The 22,893-nt window shown below is 45.8% G+C and overlaps 1 protein-coding gene across 1 annotated transcript in view; it reads right to left on the reverse strand.

The window, feature by feature from the left end:
• Window positions 1-22,681, reverse strand: part of LOC120997031 (WAP four-disulfide core domain protein 5-like) — a 34,054-nt gene extending 11,373 nt beyond the window's left edge. Inside the window, exons 1-2 of the mRNA XM_040426942.1 lie at window positions 22,543-22,681; window positions 5,218-5,364 (exon numbers count right to left, since the gene is read on the reverse strand). Coding sequence (XP_040282876.1) covers window positions 5,218-5,364; window positions 22,543-22,603 — 208 coding nt within the window. The 5' untranslated portion in view covers window positions 22,604-22,681. The remainder of the gene's footprint in view (window positions 1-5,217; window positions 5,365-22,542) is intronic.
• Between the last annotated feature and the right edge of the window lie 212 nt (window positions 22,682-22,893).

A 22,893-nucleotide genomic window follows, 5' to 3' on the forward strand; every position in this document is an offset into this window, starting at 1 on the left:
GCAACAAAGGACCAGGAAACATAGGACTCCTGTCCTGGAAGGGTTAACACCATATTTCTGCGGTGAAATAAATCAAAGGCCTAGCAGGCTGATTCACTGTGGCATATCATAACCACTTGGCTCTGCTGGCAAGTACGGCCTGTAGTAGTCCTCTACAGGAGGATGGGCCCACATAACTGTATTGGGGGGCAGCTGCAAGGTGAAGGGGCCCCTAATAGGTATTGGCCCCATGGGCCTAGGGGTAAACCCTTGGGTGGACCGTACCGGTCCCGGCATAATGATTGTGGGGTGGAATGGTGTGGTTACCGCCGCCTCAAGCGGTCCGGTAGGCTCTGCGCAGCTATTCACAACAACCGGGGGTCTCCTTTGTGGCACTGACGGAGCGGTGACAGCAGAAGGTGGCCTACGGGCGGTGACAGGCACCCTTACCTCGTCCTTCTTTGGCGGCGTCTGGATCCTGGCGGTCGCGATCTTGCGCAGCTCCCTCAACTTCTCTTCCAGCCGGACAATCTGCTCACCGATGCTCTCTGTGTCGGAGTCGCTGTCATCTGCTGGCGCCGCCGGCGCAGGTACAGTCACCGATGGCGCGGACTCGGCCTTTGCAGGTTCTGGCGATGCGTCTGGTCTCCGACCCGTCCGGATGTTCTTAAAGGTATCTTGAAGTCCTTTTAAATTCTCCAGTTCCTGTATGGTCTTCTCCCGACGAGGCAGCTCGGGGGAAGGGTAGGGGCTCACCCATTTCTCCAACACGGTTGGCTGCCAGAAGACGTTTGGCCCAATGAAGGAGCTCCGCTCCTGAAAGGCGTGATGGGCCGGCTCTGGAGAGCGTTCAGGTTCCCGCTCGCAGCCAGAGTAGTCTTCTCCTTCTTCTGCCTCCCAGTCCTCAGGTGCTCGTTTGGGACGGGTCACGGCAGTGGCATAAGGGCCTCGCAGGCTCTCGGCAGGGGTGTACTCCACTTCCTCTCCCTCACGGAGGCTGTGCTGATAAGAAGGGAGGTAGTCTCTTTTGACAGACCTTCTATTCACATATAGGTCTCTGCCAGTCAGATAGTCTTGGATAAACCCGTAGCCACGGATTTTGTCGAAGGACACCACCAACCCCTTTCTCCTTTCCAGGCGGGGTTGGGTGTTAGTGTGCTTTTCATGGATTGTTTTAGTCAATTCTTCATAAACGATTTTGGTCTTTGTATTCCGCTTTATAGCGGCCTCCCGGATCTCCGCCATAAGTGATGACCACTTGAACGAGGGCTGAAAAAAGTCTCTCCACGAGCCATAGTAGGGCTCTGGTTCTTTCTCCCTTGGGCGGCAGGCGGGTTTCTCCGGTCCCGGAGAGTAGGCCGGTGGAGCCTCCTCTGGCTCTACACCGATGTCAGTCATCTTTGCAATCTCAGATGCGGACGCTGTAGCAACGCTCTGCTCCGTTTCCAACATGCTCGATCCTTCTGAGGAGAGCGATAGGGTCGCGTCAATTACAGCAGCCAGCTCCTCCCACTGCACTGGGAGGCCGCCCCCCAAGTATTCCAGTATATGGAAGGCGGAGTCCATGCTGGCAGACATGCAAATGTCCAGATAAGCAGTGGCGCCTGACCTTGAACTCCTTCCCGCTTTTTCCTCAGAAAGGCGACAATTTTTCCAGCTTTTTCGGGATGAAGATGACGCAGCAGTAAATTCAGCAGCCTCAGCGGCCATCTTTGAGTAGAAACGCTGTCTATTCACTGACAGCAAGCAGGATGATAAAAAGTCTATAAAACCACACTCCAATGTGGCGATTTTCTTCCTCTGGGTAGCGCAACACTGCACAGCGCTTTTTGGAGATTTTAGGTACACTTTGGGTATGATTTTCAGTCCACAAAGTCCACTTGAAATAAACGGGTAGTTTGTCACTTTGGTCACAGGGCAACTGTATAAGGCACAAAGTTCACGCTTCTTGCACTATAAAGCGTGCGTATCCTGTTCGTGACGCCAAAAGAGAGGTGCAGCGTACTCAAGTTGTGTGTAATAGGTGTTTCTGGGTGATGTAGTGCAATGGACACTAACCTGGTACGGCTGACTCTCTGCATAGGCAGGTGATGGTAGAAATTGTTCGTGACGCCAGTGCCAAGTAAACGGTGGCACGCCGTTTGTGGAAAGCAGGAATAATTGAGGAACACGTGGTATTAAAGCAGAACTCCAACTTTAGTAGTTTTCATGCAGAGACAATATTGGAATCGCAGTTCCTTGGCATACAGTCGATTTTGTAATACGGTTGATGCAGGCAATTACAGCTTGAGCAAGGTGCTTACAGAGTGTTAAACACAGGACTTGCAGTACAGGAGCTTGCACTCTATTTCTGTCTGATCCTGGAATATAGCAAATCTTCTCCAAGGCCCATTAACCTAGTTCTGGCTTTATATCCTTGGTTGTAGCTTTATAAAGTACCTTCTCTGTTATTCTGAGTACCTCTTGCTTCTCTGATCTTTGCCTCTGTCTCTCTCAGCTTCCTCAGGCTCTTTCCTTTAAGTATTCCTGTTTCTGCATAAGGGAATTCAGGAGGAGAACCTTCCCCTGATAGCAGGCTTCAGGCCTGGACTGGTTTCTGACATCGTCTAATCTCCAACTGCAGATCACAGACACTAGACTCCGTCTCCCTTCTACTTCCCTGACTGGGCCTTATATAAACTAGGGCTCCCTAGCTCCCTCTAAGGACTAGAAGCTGGAATGACACCCCTAGCAGGCCTGTACATGCAAGTTTCAAGTAACAGGGAAATACATGCATTACATTAAATGACATTTTATAAAACTGACATATACCAACTTCCCCATAATTAAGGAGGGACGACAGCACACCAAGTGACACTTTGTAGTGACGGGCATTACAGTCCCCGTACACTACACACGTTCAGACAAAACGCTGGCCGCCGGGCAGGCCAGCACCTCCAAGGCATAAAAGGCTAGCTCTGGCCACGTGGACAATTTGGAGACCCAGAAGTTGAATGGGGCTGAACCATCAGTCAGTACGTGGAGGGGTGTGCACAGGTACTGTTCCACCATGTTAGTGAAATGTTGCCTCCTGCTAACACGTTCCGTATCAGGTGGTGGTGCAGTTAGCTGTGGCGTGGTGACAAAACTTTTCCACATCTCTGCCATGCTAACCCTGCCCTCAGAGGAGCTGGCCGTGACACAGCTGCGTTGGCGACCTCTTGCTCCTCCTCTGCCTTCGCATTGGGCTTCCACTTGTTCCCCTGTGACATTTGGGAATGCTCTCAGTAGCGCGTCTACCAACGTGCGCTTGTACTCGCGCATCTTCCTATCACGCTCCAGTGCAGGAAGTAAGGTGGGCACATTGTCTTTGTACCGGGATCCAGCAGGGTGGCAACCCAGTAGTCCGCACACGTTAAAATGTGGGCAACTCTGCTGTCGTTGCGAAGGCACTGCAGCATGTAGTCGCTCATGTGTGCCAGGCTGCCCAGAGTTAAGGACAAGCTGTCCTCTGTGGGAGGCGTATCGTCATCGTCCTGCGTTTCCCCCCAGCCATGCACCAGTGATGGGCCCTTGCTGCGTTGGGTGCCACCCCGCTGTGAACATGCTTCATCCTCATCCTCCTCCACCTCATCCTCGTCCTCCTCGTCCTCCAGTAGTGGGCCCTGTCTGGCCACATTTGTACCTGGCCTCTGCTGTTGCAAAAATACTCCCTCTGAGTCACTTCTAAGAGACTGGCCTGAAAGTGCTAAAAATGACCCCTCTTCCTCCTCCTCCTCCTGGGCCACCTCCTCTTCCATCATCGCCCTAAGTGTTTTCTCAAGGAGACATAGAAGTGGTATTGTAACGCTGATAACGGCGTCATCGCCACTGGCCATGTTGGTGGAGTACTCGAAACAGCACAACAGGGCACACAGGTCTCGCATGGAGGCCCAGTCATTGGTGGTGAAGTGGTGCTGTTCCGCAGTGTGACTGACCCGTGTGTGGTGCAGCTGAAACTCCACTATGACATGCTGCTGCTCGCACAGTCTGTCCAGCATGTGCAAGGTGGAGTTCCACCTGGTGGGCACGTCGCATATGAGGCGGTGAGCGGGAAGGCCGAAATTACGCTGTAGTGCAGACAGGCGAGCAGCGGCAGGATGTGAACGCCGGAAGCGCGCACAGACGGCCCGCACTTTATGCAGCAGCTCTGACATGTCGGGGTAGTTGTGAATGAACTTCTGCACCACCAAATTCAGCACATGCACCAGGCAAGGGATGTGCGTCAAACCGGCTAGTCCCAGAACTGCAACGAGATTTCGCCCATTATCGCACACCACCAGGCCGAGCTTAAGGCTCACCAGCAGCAACCACTCGTCAGTCTGTTTTTCTATACCCCGCCACAACTCCTGTGCGGTGTGGGGCCTGTCCCCCAAACATATGAGTTTCAGAATGGCCTGCTGACGTTTACCCCGGTCTGTGCTGAAGTTGGTGGTGAAGGTGTGTGGCTGACTGGATGAGCAGGTGAAAGAAGAGGAGGAGGAAGCCGAGTAGGAGGAAGAGGCAACAGGAGGCAAAGAATGTTGCCCTGCGATCCTTGGCGGCGGAAGGACGTGCGCCAAACAGCTCTTCGCCTGTGGCCCAGCCGCCACTACATTTACCCAGTGTGCAGTTAGGGAGATATAGCGTCCCTGGCCGTGCTTACTGGTCCACGTATCTGTGGTTAGGTGGACCTTGCCACAGATGGCGTTGCACACTTGATTTTATCGGACACTTGGTTGTGCAGGGAAGGCACGGCTCTCTTGGAGAAGTAGTGGCGGCTGGGAACAACATACTGTGGGACAGCAAGCGACATGAGCTGTTTGAAGCTGTCTGTGTCCACCAGCCTAAATGACAGCATTTCATAGGCCAGTAGTTTAGAAATGCTGGCATTCAGGGCCAGGGATCGAGGATGGCTAGGTGGGAATTTACGCTTTCTCTCAAATGTTTGTGAGATGGAGAGCTGAACGCTGCCGTGTGACATGGTTGAGATGCTTGCTGACGGAGGTGGTGGTGGTGTTGGTGGTACATCCTCTGTTTGCTGGGCGGCAGGTGCCAACGTTCCTCCAGAGGCGGAGGAAGAGGCCGAGGCGGCGGCAGCAGCAGAAGAGGTAGGAGGGGGAGCCTGAGTGAGTTCCTTGTTTTTAAGGTGTTTACTCCACTGCAGTTCATGATTTGCACCAAATCCTGTCTAATAATGAGCTCCATCTACCTGTTGAGTTTGATTTCTAATGAACTTACCCTCGATGGGATCTATGCATTCTCTGGTGCACCGAATCCTGCAGCACTTTTCTTTTCCATAACAGTCATCGTCCAAATTGCACTGATCAGGAGGAATTTTAGGACGACACTTTGCTAATGGATCTAGGGGACATTTTCCAGATTTCTCTGTAAATAAAGAAGTTGATGTGTCACAAACGTATCAGGTAGTTACATGTAGCCTCTTATAAACCAGATTCAAAAAGTGACAAATATCAGTAATAAACACTTTGGTCAAATGATCCCGTCTGTGACCAGCTTTGTTCTTGGTAGAAAGATTTTCCTTGTGTTGACAGAACTGTCTCATTCAGAAGGACCAGAGGCATAACCGGGGGCGTTGCTGGGGTCTGAAAACATCCGGGGCTCAAGCCCACTGAGTGGAAATTTGCATAATAAGAAATAACATACAAGCCAACGTACTTAAATAACAGGTTTTATTTCTATGGAGGTTCCGGAGATGGCTATGTACAGCAATCGGCTATCTCTGGCACTCCGATAGAAAAGAATAGAGGAATTGTGCACATTTCTGACCAGCCTATCCGTCCATTTCAGGTGGGCTTCACAGGATACAGAGCCCCCATTATCGTGATCTGAGGAGGGGGGGTTGGGGAACCCATAGGACCCTCACCAATCCAATAGTGGATAGGGGACTACTTTCTTTAACTGGAAATTGGAATAATCTTTTAATGCTAAAATAAAATTTGTAAAAAAAAATTATAATAATGTAAAGGTGCATTTTGTGTCCCTCGCCAACTCTGCGTACAATTATCGGGAAGGAACAGTTCCATCCTGATAACTGTCTGCTGCTTGTTAGTGGAGGGGAAGAACTACATTTATACTTACAGGCTTGTGTCCTGGAAGATGTGTGCACACCTTGTACTTGTTCCGCTGATCCGCTACTTGAGTGCTGCACGGTCATGAGTTCAGTCACTTCGGTGCGCAATCCCGTCCTGCGGCGCATGATCCCACGAGACTCGTGACCTCCCGTGGCGGGTCTCGCGGGATCACGCGCCGCAGGACGGGATTGTGCACCAAAGTGAATGAACTCATGCTCGCGCAGCCTGCAAGTAGCGGAACAAGTACAAGGAGGGTGGGGAGATGATCTGTGGGGTTGCCCAGGTCGAATCAATATTAAAGGGCCCTGGAATAGCCAAAAATGCTACCAGCATAACATAACATTCGGGGCACTGGACAAAACATACAGGGCTCAAGCCCCGAATGTTTGACCTAACGACGCCCCTGGGCATAACTGTAAAACCAGTAGATGTTCCATAGCTTTGTCCGTGTGGACTCTTGACAATCACTGAACTCTAACCTACAATGATGGTGTTGGTCAGATATAATTCTTCTGACTTTCTCTTTGCTTGGATTGTATATACTATAGGTTGAACCAACTTCCACAACTCAGCTCAGCCATAAATATAACTGCCTATTCTTGTCCACAAAACGGACAAGAATTGGACAGGTTATATTTTTTATGCGGACCACGGAACGGAGAAACGCTGAGAAGTGCTGTCTGCATCTTTTGCGGCCCCATTGATGTGAATGGGTCCGCATCCAAGCCGCAAAAACTGTGGCTCGGATGTAGACCAAAACAATGGTCGTGTGCATGAGGCCTTACAAGTGCAGGGAAAGATTAATTGGGGATCCAAATAGCCATTATACAGCTCTGTCATTCCAGCAATTTGTTGTAGGTAAGTGTTATGTTGAAAAGCCTTTAGTGGCTTATATCTGTGGAAAAAGAGAAATATATACTCTGTTCACTTCTGCAGCTATATATGGTGAAAGCGTTTAGTGCCCTATTATAGTACAATACGAGAAAAATGGACGCTGTTCACATTTGGTGTTATTTGCGGTAAAATAATTTATTGGCCTATTTCAGTACAAAAAGAAAAATATATTCGTCGCTTTTAGGGGTGTTTTAATTTCTGTTTAATTTGTTTAGTTTAGCTACAAGTCTGTCAGACAGAGAAGTGCCAGGCCATGCACAGAGGAGTGGCAGAGGCCTGAATGTTTCTGGCGCACGCACTGGTCGCAGCAGAGTAAGGGGACGTGGCAGCAGGAGTCATCTAGCGGTCGTTTCTTGACCAGCAACCCAGCAGTTCTTGATTGGTTAACTCGGTCATCAACGTCATCCCAAGTGACATCAGACACCCCCAGCCAACAGTCAGTGGGTTCATCAGACATAACACTTAGTTGGCATTGCCCGGCAACAGGCCCTGTGCCCTCACCTTTCCTCAACCTGCCTCTGTCCTTTTAAGTTCCCTCACAGCAAGAAGTATTATATGCTGAAAACTCGACTCCACTTTGCAGCGAGGAAGAGCTACTAGAGGACAGTCAGCAGCTACTGCCCAGCCAAGATCTGGAGGAGACATCTGCCGCTTCCTCCACTAGGCAGAAAAATAGTGATGAGGAGAGCTTGTGTGTTTCGAGCGGTCAGGCTCCTGACCCAGAGACCATTGAGGAAGTCATCAGTGATGTGCAGACACTACTCGATGATGATGAAGCCGATTGCACTTGGGAGCAGGGTGAAGAAGGGGCTTCGTCATCATCAGGAGAAGAAGGTGGCAGCTTGCTAGTGAGCCAGCGGCGAAGCCAGCAAGTCGCTAGCGTGGCCGGGAGTCAGCAGGGTGGCAGCAGTGGGAGGTCGGGAGCCAAATGGGCATGGGGTAGAACACCTGCTATGCAGCAGCCTATCTGCCTGGAAAGGAGTGGTGCAGGAGTTTACCGAGGCAGCGGCAGTAGCAGTCAGCCAGTGAATAGTGTTGGAGGGAAAATCAGGAACTCGGAGGTGTGACAGTTTTTTGTGAAGCCGCCAGAGGAGGTCAACATGGCCATATGTAGAATATGTGAGCAGAAGGTGAAGCGTGGGTAGGGTGCACCACGGCCCTGAGTCAACATATGCAGAGTCACCATAAAGTGGCCTGGGAGAACTGTGGCTCTGATGTGGTGGTCCAGCCTGCAGCAGCTACCGCTATGTCACCCAGTGGCACGTACCCAGTTTCAGCCAGTCAAAGCTCCACCACCTCAGCCGAAGTGAGCTGTCTGTCAATCCCATCTTTTGCTGGTCCAGATTTTCCTGCTCCTACTCCTCGTCAGTCATTCTGTCAGCAATCAATCACCGAAGCGATTGCCAAGAGACAGCAGTATGCATGCACGCATCCAACGACAAAGAAGCTGAACGTGCTCCTGTCCAAGTTGCTGGTGCTGCAGTCCCTCCCTTTCCAAGTGTTGGACTCTGCACCTTTCAGGGAACTGATGGCTTGTGGCGAGCCGAGGGGGAGAGTCCCAAGCCGTCAGTTGTGAAAAAGGCAGTACTAGCCCTGCACACACATGTAGAACAGAAGGTGGGCCAGTCCTTGAGCCTGTCGATGTCTGCCAAAGTGCACGGCAGTGCCAACGTGTGGAGCTGTAACTACGGTCAGGGACAATACATGTCCTTTACGGCTCACTGGGTGAATGTGGTTCCTGCACAGCCACACCAGCAACTTGGCCAGGTCAGGCCAGCACAGCCACACCAGCAACTTGGCCAGGTCACGCCGCTTCCGCCTCCTCGTTGTCACACCATTGGTCCTGCGAAAAAATGTCCGCCTCTGCCTCCTCATCCTCCACCATGTCCCCAGCCTCCAATGCAGGGACAAGTCACAGTGCCCCTCCAGCATACCACATGTGCAGGGCTCGGCGGTGTCACGCTGTTCTGCACCTGGTTTGCATTGCCTAACATAGTAACACAGGGGAGGAACTGCTCCGCGTAATGCATCAAGAAATCGAAATCTGGCTTTCTCCGCGACAACTGAAAATCGGAACCATGCTGACCGACAACGGGAAGAACATAGTGTCGGCGCTGCATCAAGGAAGGCTGAGCCATGCACCCTGCATGGTACACGTGTTCAATCTGATTGTCAAATGGTTCCTGAAGTCTTACACCCATCTGCAAGACATCCTAAAAATGGCCAGGAAACTTTGCATGCACTTCAGCCACTAGTACACCTCAAAACACACCCTCCTTCAGTTGCAGCGGCAGAACGGCATCCCCCAACATAGGCTGATATGTGACGTTTCCACTCGTTGGAATTGCACCCTCCATATGTTGGACCAACTATACGAACAGAGAAAAGCCATCAACGATTTCTTGATGATGCAAGCGGATAGAAGTACTCCACTGTGTAACTTCGATGTCAGCCACTGGCAGCTCAGGTATAACACCTGTCGTTTACTCAGGCCCTTTGAGGAGGCCACTTTATTTGTCAGTCACCAGGACTATGGAATGAACAACTTCATTCCACTGCTTCATGTCCTGGAACAGATGCTGGTAACAAAGGCTGGTCCGGGAACAGAACACGTGGAGCCTTGATCTCACGGCTGAACTGGAAGAGGAGGAGGAGGGGGAGGAGGACATTGGAGCACAGACAATGGGTAGACAAATGGGTGGTTTTTCTACTCAGCTGACAGGACAGGAGCAGCAGGAGCAGCCAGAGGAGCTACAGGGCGATGAGGAAGATGAGACAGAGGACCCAGACACACCGTGGCAGTAGGCAGTGGAGATAGAGGCAGGGAGTCCCACCGAGTCACTTGCACAAATGGCACGATGCATGCTCACTTGCTTGCGTAGTGATAGCCGAATTGTCAACATTCGGCAGAGGGATGACTTCTGGCTCTCCACCTTGTTGGACCCTCGCTACTGGTCTAGAATGGGGGCCTTTTTTACACCCACCAAGAGGGAGGACAAACTGAACTATTACAGAGACATCCTATGTAGTCAGTTGGCCACTGCCTATCTGCGTCATCGTCCATCCTCTCACAGGTCTGACCTGAGGCGCCCTCTGTGCTCACGTTCCAATGCCATGGCTGCTATGGAGGAGTAGGGTGGCAGGAGCAGTACCAGCTCCATCAGCAGCAGCCTGAGTCTACAGTCACTGATGAGCAGCTTTCTTCACCCGCATAGTGAAGAAACTACTCACCAGCAGTAGCAGCAGCAGCTAGACGTAGAGCAGAACCCGAACCAGCAGTTGGTGGCATATTTGGACAGCACCCTGCCACCCCACATTGAAGATCCACTGGACTACTGGGCAGCCAAACTGAATTTGTGGCTGCAAATTGCTGAGTTTGCCCTGGAAAAGCTGTCCTGCCCTGACAGTAGTGTGGCATCAGAGTGGGTGTTTAGTGCGGCGGGGGCCATAGTTATCCCAAGGAGAACTCGCCTGTCCACCCAAAATGTGGAGAGACTGACCTTTGCCAAGATGAATCAGTTTTTTGTGGGTTATTGTTCTGATGGATAAGATGAAGGGCAAAATAATCAGTGATGTCAACACAAACTTACTGCTGACACCCTCTCCACTCTGTCGGGGGTTCTACTTGTATAAGCGTTTAATAGAACAGTTTCTGTAGGCATCTATGTGGAATCAGCTGACGAGGGTGTAAAAGGAATGCGCTTCTTCTTTACACTAACATCGACCTGTAAGGCTGAGTTAATACTTCATTTATTGGGTCAGTTTTGGCCCTGTGACTGCCCAAATAAGTGAAGTGTGCAGTGATTCTAAGAGTGACGCCTGTCATCTGCATGTCATACGGACTCACAGTATTATTTCACTACCCCAGCAGACTCCCTATGCGTGTTACTGCAAGGCACAGTGTTCTACACCCCTAAAAAGGCTCTCTGCAGACAGGAAATAGCCGTTTGTAATGCGATTCGTCGCAAATTAGTTCGGATCAAAGCACATTTTTCCGGAAAACCAGCGAACCATACTGCTGTCTCTTGTGATCTAATCCCATTTGCAAGCCCGTGTGTGTCAGGCCCACACAGACTGTATTGTGTCCGCTGGCTAGAGGACGGTCACTCCGCTTTTGCACCCTGCTCCCTCTTCTGCTGTGCTGGTGGCTCTGTGCGACCACCGCCTCTTCCTCCGAAATACATAGGTCACTCGCATGACCTTGATTCCATGTGGGGTCGAGGACCTCATCGTCCTCTACATCATCTTCCACCCAGTCTTCACCCCTGCCTTCCTTGTCGGTCTGCACACTTTTGAAAGCCACAGCAGTTGACACCTGTGTTTCGTCATCATACGTGACGCGCTGTGATGGTCCTCCCATGTACTCATCTTGAAAGATAAGTGGTTGGGCATCGGTGGACTCAATCTCTTCCACTTCTGGGGCAGGGCTAGGTGGATGGCCCTGGGAAACCCTGCTAACAGAGTCATCAAAAAGCAGAAGAGACTGCTGCATGACTTGGGGCTCAGACTGCTTGGCTGATTTGCAAGGGGGTAAGGTGAAAGACTGATGGACATCGGCTGCAGGTGCCAACTGTGGTCTTTCAGCAGGAGACTGGGTGGGAGATAATGTGAAGGAACTGGATCCACTGTCAGCAACCCAATCTACTATCGCCTGTACTTGTTCAGGCTTCACCATTCGTAGAGCCGCATTAGGCCCGACCAAATACCGCTGCAGGTTCTGTCGCTTACTCGCACCTGAGGAAGGGGTTTCCCTTGTGCATGTAGCTGGCACAGATCGGCCACGTCCTCTCTCTGCAACAGGAGCTCCACCAGCAGCACTACGACCTGGGCCACGTTCCTTATTTGACGCTCTCCTCATATTTCTTGAATTTAGGATCTTGCCCTAAATGGGTGTTTAATTAATAGTAGAATAGAACGACAGTATGTAAAGGGTGTATCTTACACAGCCAGAACCAGACTAGGCCTTAATTAAAGATTTCTTTGCCCAAAATTGCTGTATTTCAAATGCCTGAATCAAACCCCTGTATGTAAAGGGTGTATCTCACATGGCCTGAACCACTGTAGGCCTGAATTAAATATTGGTGCAGCAAATGGCGGTATTTCAAATCTCTGAATCTAACCCAAATGTATTAAGGGTGTATCTCACAATGACATACGCAGCAAAGGCTGCCAAATAAACTTTTTTTGCCCAAATGGGTGTTTGTTTAATAATTCAATATGGCAGCAGTGTATAACCCAGGAATTTTAAACGTGCTTATGCTGCAAGGCCTGAAATATTGTGTATTTTGCCCCAAAAAGGGTGTTATATTAATAAAAAAATATAACCCCTGTAAATACAGGGTGTATCTCACACGCATGACCCACTGTAGGCATGAATTAAAGATTTCTTTGCCCAAAATGGCTGTTTTTCAAAAGCCTAAATCAAACCCCTGTATGTAAAGGGTGTATCTCACACGGCCTGAACCACTGTAGGCCTCAATTAAACATTGGTGCACCAAATGGCGGTATTTCAAATCTCTGAATCTAAATGTATTAAGGGTGTATCTCACAATGACATCTCCATCAAAGGCTGCCAACTAATTTTTTTACCCAAACGAGTGTTTGTTTAACAACTGAATTTGACAGCAGTATATAAGCCTGTAATGTCACACGTGCTGATGCTGCAAGGCCTGAAAATAGTGTTTTTTGGCAAAAAAGTGTGTTTTTAACCACTTCCCATCTGGGCCCTTTGCCCCCTTCCTGACCAGGCCAAATTTTGCAAAACTGACATATCTCACTTTATGTGGTAATAACTTTGGAACGCCTTTATTTATCCAAGTCATTTAGAGATTGTTTTCTCGTGACACATTGTACTTCATGATAGTCATAAATTTGAGTCAAAATATTTCACCTTTATTTATGAAAAAATCCCAAATTTACCCAAAAATTTGAAAAATTCGCAATTTTCTAAATATCAATTTCTCTGCTTTTAAAACAGAAAGTGATACCTCATAAAATATTTATTATTTAACATTCCCCATATGTCTACTTTATGTTGGCATCATTTTGGAAATGTCATTTTATTTTTTTAGAACGTTAGAAGGCTTAGAATTTTAGAAGCAATTCTTAAAATTTTTAAGAAAATTGCCAAAACCTACTTTATAAGGACCAGTTCAGGTCTGAAGTCACTTTGTGGGGCCTACATAGTGGAAACCCCCATAAATGACCCCATTGTAGAAACTACACCCCTCAAGGTATTCAAAACCGATTTTACAAACTTTGTTAACCCTTTAGGCGTTCCACAAGAATTAAAGGAAAATGGAGATCAAATTTTTAAATTTCACTTTTTTGGCAGATTTTCCATTTTAATCAATTTTTTTCTTTAACACATCGATGGTTAACAGCCAAACAAAACTCAATATTTATTACCCAGATTCTGCGGTTTACAGAAACACCCCACATGTGGTCATAAACTGCTGTATGGGCACACGGCAGGGCTCAGAAGAAAAGGAACTCCACATGGTTTTTAGATGCCATGTCCCATTTGAAGCCCCCTGATGCACCCTTACAGTAGAAACTCCCAAGAAGTGACCCCATTTTGGAAACTAGGGGATAAGGTGCCAGTTTTATTAGTACTATTTTTGGGTACATATGATTTTTTGATCATTCATTATAACACTTTATGGGGCAAGGTGACCAAAAAATTGGTTGTTTTAGCACAGTTTCTATTTATTTATTTTTACAGCGTTCACCTGAGGGGTTCAGTCAAGTGACATTTTTATAGAGCAGATTGTTACGGACGTGGCGATACCTAATATGTATACTTTTTCTCATTTATTAAAGTTTTACACAATAATAGCATTTTTGAAACCAAAAAATTATGTTTTAATGTGTCCATGTTCTGAGAGCTATAGTTTTTTTATTTTTTGAGAGATTTTCTTATGTAGGGGCTCATTTTTTGCGGGATGAGGTGACGGTTTTATTGGTACCATTTTGTGGGACATACGCGTTTTTGATCACTTGGTGTTGCACCTTTTGTGATGCAAGGTGACAAAAATTGCTTGTTTTGACACCGTTTTTTTTTTTCTTTTTTTACGGTGTTCACCCGAGGGGTTAGGCCATCTGATATTTTTATAGAGCTGGTTTTTACGTACGCGGCAATACTAAATATGTCTATTTTATTTTATTTTTTCTATTTTTTTTTTTTTTTTTTTTCCTTACTTGGGATTTTTTTTTTTTTTTCATTTGAAACTTTTTTTTATTTTATTTTTTCAACCCTTTATTTTATTTTTATTTTATTTTACACTTTTCGTCCCCCATAAGGTCATACAAGACCTCTGGGGGACATTTGCTTCACTTTTTCTTTTTTTTTTCACTGTTGATTTCTCCTGTAACTGGGGCTGACATAGTAGCCCCAGTTACAGGACAAATGCACCCCTAGAGAGGCTGTACAGCAGCAATCCTGCGCTGTACAGCCTCACAGCAGGGCTGATCGAGGTCTCTGAGAGACCTCACACAGCTCCTGCACACTCCGGTCACGGCGGTCACATGACCGCCGGGCCGGAACAGGAAGCGCATAGCGCTTCCTTCTCTGCAGACACAGCGCTCGGTGAGCGCTGTGTCTGCAGCGATCGTGAAGGCAGGGACATCTGGGCACTGTCCCTGCCTTGTCTTAGGGTTGCCCTGCTGTCACTGACAGCGGGCAACCCGATCAGCAGCTGCACGATTAGCGTGCAGCTGCTATTTCTGACAGGACGTTTTAAAACGTGCTGTCAGAAATAGACGTCCACCCATAGGACGTTTATATCCTATGGGCGGACGTGAGGCGGTTAAAACCACAAAAAATGATGGGTGTATTTTTAGCTTAAATTGCACACTGACTAATCCAGATGTTGTATATTGCCAAAAAAATTGGGATTTTCAATGTCCCAAAAGCTGGTGCACTGAGCTTGCATAAAATGGCTGCCCACCTAACTGACTTATTAAAGTTATTTTTTTTCGTCACTGGGCTCAGGGCAGGATAAAAAGATTGTGCCCTGCACCCACAAAACACAATGTATGTAGATCGCTGAGTTAGATTCAGATTTTGAGCAAAGAGTCTCTCCTATTCTCTCCCTGAAATCCCCAGCAGCATCCTCCCCCTACACTAAGCACAGCAGAGTGACGTGCAGCGCTACGTGACTCCAGCTTATATAGAGCCTGGGTCACATGCTGCACTGGCCAATCACAGACATGCCATTAGTGATGGCTTCTAAGGTCAGACAGTTAACCGCTTTTTGATTGGCCGCTCTGCAGCCCTTCAAAAAGCGCCAAGAAAGCGCCGAACACTGAACACGAACTTTTACTGAAATGTTCGGGTTCGGGGTCCAAAAATCCTAAAGTTCGGTACGAACCCGAACTTTACAGTTCGGTTTCGCTCAACCCTAATCTCTAATAACATTGATCATCATGTCTATGGTGAAAATATGCTTTACTGGTCAGACACTCATGGTAAATGTCTCTGGTAAATCTAACTCCAGGAGATCAGCATGATGACCTATTAAAGGTTAAATGGTGGAATGGACATGTGTAGACACATCAGAGTGAGGATATATGTAAATGTCTATAGACCCCCCTATCCTTCCTGGTGGACATCTGTCAAAGGGGATTTCCATTAATTTAAGTTTGTTGAGTGAGACGTTGGAGGAAACCAATGGAATCTTGACCAAATCAAGAAAAAGCTTTTATTCTATACTTAACTGTAATGTACAATAGACATAAAGGAAATAGAGGAAGAGGATGAGCCTTAAAGAGATGGAGACAATGACATGAGAGGAATCATGTAATGTGAAAAGTTTGTGGATAGCTCACCACCCTCCTCAATACGGTAGGGGTGCTCTAGTCGAGGGGCTGCTCACTCAGTCAGTCCAGTAGTATAGAATAAAAGGATAGAAAAACGACTGGCACTCGCTATGTGGTACACATCAAACGTACTGTTTATTATCTGCCCACTCAGCAATGTAGTAGTAGCAGCAACACATACAATTAAAAATATGCACTAAAAAAAAACCCTAAAAGGAATAAAATTACTAAAGTGCCCTGGTTGTATAGATGTATAAATACAAAAACGCATATGTCAAAACATGGGACCTCCTAGGATATATGGGTAACAACAATATAACTTATTGGTGTGGAACCTGATCAATCCTATTGAGGATAATGTCTCTAGAGTGGCATGAATCGCCAAACCATTTGGTCTCCTATACAGTGTCCACAGTCTGTGTGTTCAATTGTTCCGGATCCAATAAGGACATCCACCAGTTGTAATGGCTGTGATATTGATGCTGCTGGGGGATATCACTCCCCTGTATATAATGCTTACTACAGCAGTCCTTTGGCCGGTATGTATTATGGCCTTGACATAGAATCTGTTGGAGGTAAATATCGCTTACCCTTAGACGAATGTTGCAGACAGTCCGGTTTGGCCGCTCGCTGTGCCGCTCACTTGTAGCGTCCTGGGCGGGTTTACAGCAGTCAGGCTCTGGTCACTCGCTGCACCGCTCACTCTCGGCGTCCTCGCACTCTGGTATTAGACACGTGGTACTTCAGAGATATCGCGGGACTTGGAAATTCACTTCCGGTATTCCTGTGAGAAGGTGCTTTAGGTAAAATGTAGAAATGGAGCGCTCCACTTATCAAGGATGATTTAAATCTTTATCATTATATCCGGAATGTTGCTGTAGACAGGGATATAACGCTAAACGCGTTTCGAAGACTTCCGTCCTCTTCCTCAGTAGCTATATCCCTGTTAGGACGTCGTCCCCTTTTATATCGTCACAAGCAATCCCCAAAATCTGGACTGGAATCCTTTATTTATATGATGCGATTTCTTCATGCGTTTTTGATGCGATTTAAAAAACGCATATGCGTTTTGTGTTAAATTTGGACTACAACTTCTTAATAAGTCCATATGACCCAAAACACGAAAATGATACGATATAAAATGTATAAATAAAAAACAAAAACTAAAAACAGGTTAAAAAATGTGATATATATAATATAGGAAGTACATATTCATAAGTCAACAGATGGAAACGAGATGACAGTACATAGAAAAAACTCCAGTATATAAAAGGACATCATCATATATCTCTTATATCCTGATGTAATATAATCTTGATAGATGTTATGGGAAATGGTGCAAGGGGAGGTGGGCCCATCAACAAGAGGGGATCACACTGCCGATAAACGGCCAAAATGTGATCCCCAATTGAGTGAGGGGCACACCACCCATTCTATAGGAAACCAAAAATTTCCAGTTCCGCATTAAGCCCAGCTGGTATCAGGCTTCCGAAATTGTAAATTTGTTTGGATTCTGCCCTGGACATCCGTTCAATGTGATTTCCGCCCCTCCAATGTTTGTCTATTTTTTCTAAAGCCACAAACGACAAGCCTGAAGGGTCTTGTCCATGGACTTCTTTGAAGTGCCTTGAGAGTGAGTGTTTCTCATATCCTTTCTTAATATTAGAAATGTGTTCGGATATCCTCACTCTCAAGGCCCTCTTAGTCCGTCCAATATACTGTCTCGAACACGGACATTGAGCTAGGTAAATCACACTGACAGAGTTACACGTGAGAAATTGTTCTATCTCCCACACAAAAGTATTTTGTGTGGAAGATACCCTCTTCGTGTTTCTTGGAATTTTCGTGGTTTTGCAACAGATACACTGGCCACACTTATAAAAACCCTGCAAGTTAGTCAATCTTCCAGCATTTAGTATTTTTAACTTTTTAGTCTTGACCGAGGGAGCTACTTTTATTCCTAGGTTAGCCGCCCTCGTGTATATTATTTGTGGTCTTGGAGGTATTAGCCTACCTATTACTTTATCTTGCAAAAGGTGGTGCCAATGTCTTTTGATGATTTCTTCCACTTTCTTCCTTTGTGTTATATAGGGAAGAATAATTCTGAATTGAGGGTCTATCTCATTTTGTTCTGCTATTTTTACAGTCAATAGTGAGCTTCTTGGTAGCTTTCTCACCTTTTCCAATGACCCTTCTAGTATGTTACTCGGATATTGTTTGGCCAGGAACTTATCTCTCAGATGTAGGGCTTCCACTTCAAATTGGGCCTCTTCGGTACAGTTCCGTTTCAATCTACGGAACTGTCCGAAGGGTACATTTAATAGCCAGCTTGGCAAGTGGCAGCTGGAGTGTAATATAAATGCATTCCTGGCTGAGGGTTTTTGGTATGTCTTGCAGATGTATTTATTGGCTACTCTCGTAATTGCCAAATCTAAAAATTCAATTTCCATCATGTTAGTGCTACGGGTAAAAACCAAGTTCAAGTTATTTACATTTAATTCTACTAAAAATTTCTTAAGACTGTCTTGATCTCCCTTCCATATTAAAAGAACATCGTCAATATAACGTTGCCAGAGCACCAGGTCGCCCCCTCTATGCACATCAATGGTTGTCCGCTCCCATTGTGCTAGGAACAGGTTTGCATAGCTGGGGGCAAACCTGGTGCCCATGGCCGTTCCTCTAATCTGTAAATAAAAACTTCCTTCAAAGTAAAAATAGTTATGTTGTAAGATGTGTTCAATACCCTCTAAAATAAACTCTGATTGTTGCTTTTTCATTGTCTTACTGCTCTCCAATTGTGCTCTAATGGCTCTCAACCCAGCCTCATGGTCTATTACTGTGTAGAGAGACTGGATATCCAATGTGGTCATAATCCAGTCTTCTTCCACATTTAACCCTTCCAATATCTGAATGATTTGAGTAGTATCTCTCAGATATAATGTAGTCGTTTTCACCATGGGTTGTAGCCATGTGTCTATATATCTTGATAAGTTGCATGTTAGAGAGCCAATACCTGATACTATGGGGCGGCCCGGAGGACTCTCCATGTCCTTATGAACCTTAGGAAGGCAGTAAAAGACCGGGAGTCTTCCGGGCGTCCCCATAATATAGTCAGATTCCTGTTGTGATAGAATGCCCGTATGGGTACCTCTTTGGCAATATTCTTTCAACCTATCACTGAATGGCTTTGTGGGATCTGATTCAAGTTTTTTGTATGTCAGACTATCCGAGAGTTGTCTCAAGCACTCCTGTATATACTTTGTGGTGTCCAAAACGACGATAGCCCCCCCTTTGTCTGCGGGGCGTATAGTAATCTTTTCATTCTTTTGTAGTTCTCTGATTGCAGACACTTCTCCATTTGATAGATTTTTTCTATACAGTTGTTTTTCTTTTATTTTTCTAAGGTCAGTTTCCACATTCTTTTGGAAACTTCCCATTTCTGGACCGATTTCATTTCTGGGGAATTTTTTTGATTTATTCTTCAGGTTTGTATGTTTGAAATTATCTTCTCTTTGTATTGTTGTCAAGATCGTATTTTTGATAAAGTATTTTTTTAGGCATATATTCCTCATGAATTTTTGAATCCCAATGTAGGTATTAAATTTATTTAATTGTGCGCTGGGTGCAAATTTTAACCCCTTATTCAAGAGGGAACTTTGTGTCGGTGTCAATTTAGTATTACTTAAATTAATAATATTATCCTGTTCTGTGTTGTTTATATTTATCTGTGAGTCCTTCTTTTTCCTCCCCCTTCGTGTCTTGTTGTTTCTGATTGGTGATTGTGATGTGGTTGTTTCTGAATTTCTCTCTGAGTGTATATTGGTGATGTTCTCTGGTGATCTCTCAGTCCTGGTGTACGTGCCGGGTGTGGTGAGTAATATGATTCTTCCTGTCTGTGATGATTGTGATGTCTCAAGTTGTATTGGTGTCTCTGGGGTGTCTGTGCCCTCCTGTTGTGCTCCGGTGATCGTAAGTGTCTGGATTTCATCCTTGGTGAATGGTGTGGTGGAGTCCCATCTAAAAAAGGCTGCTGCGCCAATGTTTCAAACCTATTTCTGGTTGGTATTGTAGGTCTTATTTGTTCTACAGGGATTAATACAGGTCTATCTCTGATGTCTACTTCATTATAGTCTCTGTATTGTGGTTTGGAGACAGAACTATGTTTTTTGCTTTTTTTCGCAATTATTTCAGATTCAGTCTTATCCAAACTCTTACATATTCTATCCTGCCATAAATTTAAAATACTATCTTTAGGTAGTAAATCTATTTTTATTTTCATCCGATTAATTTCTTCTGTAATATTCCCCAAAATTTGCACTCTCCTTTTTATAATTAATTCAACTAATGCCCGTGATTGTATATGTAGGAGGTTTGTCCACTCAAGATTAAATTCCTCCCCATATAAATCCTGTGCTGGGGTTTTCAATAGTTGTAGGCCTTTTGGGATCCTATCTTGGTCAAGATATTGACGTAGGGATCTAATCTCCCAATTGTGTTTCAACTGTTTTATAACCAAATATTCTAATTCTCTAAATATGTCATGTACAGATTTGGTTTCGTTGTTCTCCATTGATGGTGCTTCAAATAGAAAGGTGTCTGCTTTTTGTTTTTTCAGTTCAATGTGATTCCACATATCCATCTTGAGATTGGTGGGAGCTAAATCCACAATTGAGTGATAAAGAATATGTAATGTGAAAAGTTTGTGGATAGCTCACCACCCTCCTCAATACGGTAGGGGTGCTCTAGTCGAGGGGCTGCTCACTCAGTCAGTCCAGTAGTATAGAATAAAAGGATAGAAAAACGACTGGCACTCGCTATGTGGTACACATCAAACGTACTGTTTATTATCTGCCAACTCAGCAATGGAGTAGTAGCAGCAACACATACAATTAAAAATATGCACTAAAAAAAACCCCTAAAAGGAATAAAATTACTAAAGTGCCCTGGTTGTATAGATGTATAAATACAAAAACGCATATGTCAAAACATGGGACCTCCTAGGATATATGGGTAACAACAATATAACTTATTGGTGTGGAACCTGATCAATCCTATTGAGGATAATGTCTCTAGAGTGGCATGAATCGCCAAACCATTTGGTCTCCTATACAGTGTCCACAGTCTGTGTGTTCAATTGTTCCGGATCCAATAAGGACATCCACCAGTTGTAATGGCTGTGATATTGATGCTGCTGGGGGATATCACTCCCCTGTATATAATGCTTACTACAGCAGTCCTTTGGCCGGTATGTATTATGGCCTTGACATAGAATCTGTTGGAGGTAAATATCGCTTACCCTTAGACGAATGTTGCAGACAGTCCGGTTTGGCCGCTCGCTGTGCCGCTCACTTGTAGCGTCCTGGGCGGGTTTACAGCAGTCAGGCTCTGGTCACTCGCTGCACCGCTCACTCTCGGCGTCCTCGCACTCTGGTATTAGACACGTGGTACTTCAGAGATATCGCGGGACTTGGAAATTCACTTCCGGTATTCCTGTGAGAAGGTGCTTTAGGTAAAATGTAGAAATGGAGCGCTCCACTTATCAAGGATGATTTAAATCTTTATCATCATATCCGGAATGTTGCTGTAGACAGGGATATAACGCTAAACGCGTTTCGAAGACTTCCGTCCTCTTCCTCAGTAGCTATATCCCTGTTAGGACGTCGTCCCCTTTTATATCGTCACAAGCAATCCCCAAAATCTGGACTGGAATCCTTTATTTATATGATGCGATTTCTTCATGCGTTTTTGATGCGATTTAAAAAACGCATATGCGTTTTGTGTTAAATTTGGACTACAACTTCTTAATAAGTCCATATGACCCAAAACACGAAAATGATACGATATAAAATGTATAAATAAAAAACAAAAACTAAAAACAGGTTAAAAAATGTGATATATATAATATAGGAAGTACATATTCATAAGTCAACAGATGGAAACGAGATGACAGTACATAGAAAAAACTCCAGTATATAAAAGGACATCATCCTATATCTCTTATATCCTGATGTAATATAATCTTGATAGATGTTATGGGAAATCATGAGAGGAATCATGATGAAGATATTATGAGATTTTAAAAGTTTGACTCAGAGCTGGGGGTTGTGTAAAAACAGGCTTACCTTATACATGTCCTGCAGCTTCAGAGTTGCTCTGAACCCACACCTTCCCACATAGATGGTGTCACATCCATCATTCTGATGACTGACCACTACTGCCAATCAATGACTTCGGTGGTCATGTGTGAATGAATGACACATGACCACTGAGGTCAGTGATTGAAAGCAGAAATCATGTGAACGATGGATGTGATGTCATTGCTGCAGGACCAGATGAGTGGCAGGTTATATAAAAGGTGAAGGGTTTTTCCTTTCATTTACAGCCCCCTGCATTGGACCTAATTTTGAAAAATCTTTGAAAACGTCTTTAAGGCTCATTCACATATGCACCCCAGTTCTCCCTTCCCAGAGAAAAAACAAGCCCTTATTCAAAAAGTGATGAAACAAATGATTCTATACTTTCCTATGGGGTCTTTTTGTCTTTGGTGGCATCAGCTTTGCCACGGACCTCTTTCATTATATGCAATGTTACTCAATCCAACTATGAACATTAGACAAGAGTCCAGCTTGGCCATCAGTTGTATCCAGCACAGGAGAACTAGCCAGACACAGCTGAAATATTTAAACCAACCCATAGATACACCTTAGAAGGTTCTCTATTCATCCCTGTGACTCATTAGCATGCTTATTAGGATTACCTGGTGGTGATGGTGTTGGTTCGTCATAGTAGTCTGCTAAGGCTCCTGCACAGCACAACATTAGAAGAATGAGAAATCCGGGCACCGGTGCCAAATCTGCTGAGCACTGGAAGTATGAGCCATCCAGGTGAAGGACTCACTTTTTTATAGAGATGTAGAAGTAGGGAGTGTAACGAACCAGAGGGTGTGAACCCACTTTTGCCACTGACTGGCTACTCTCTGGAAGGGCGTGACTAAGCAACACCTGGTATTCACTAGAGCCTCTGGTAGTGAGGATAGACTTGAGCCAAGGTAGTTGCCAGCAGCGACTCCTAGAGTGACACAAAGTCAGTGACAGCTGGTCCGGAGGAC

This window comes from Bufo bufo, chromosome 4, assembly GCF_905171765.1.
Source record: "Bufo bufo chromosome 4, aBufBuf1.1, whole genome shotgun sequence".
NCBI lineage: Eukaryota > Metazoa > Chordata > Amphibia > Anura > Bufonidae > Bufo > Bufo bufo.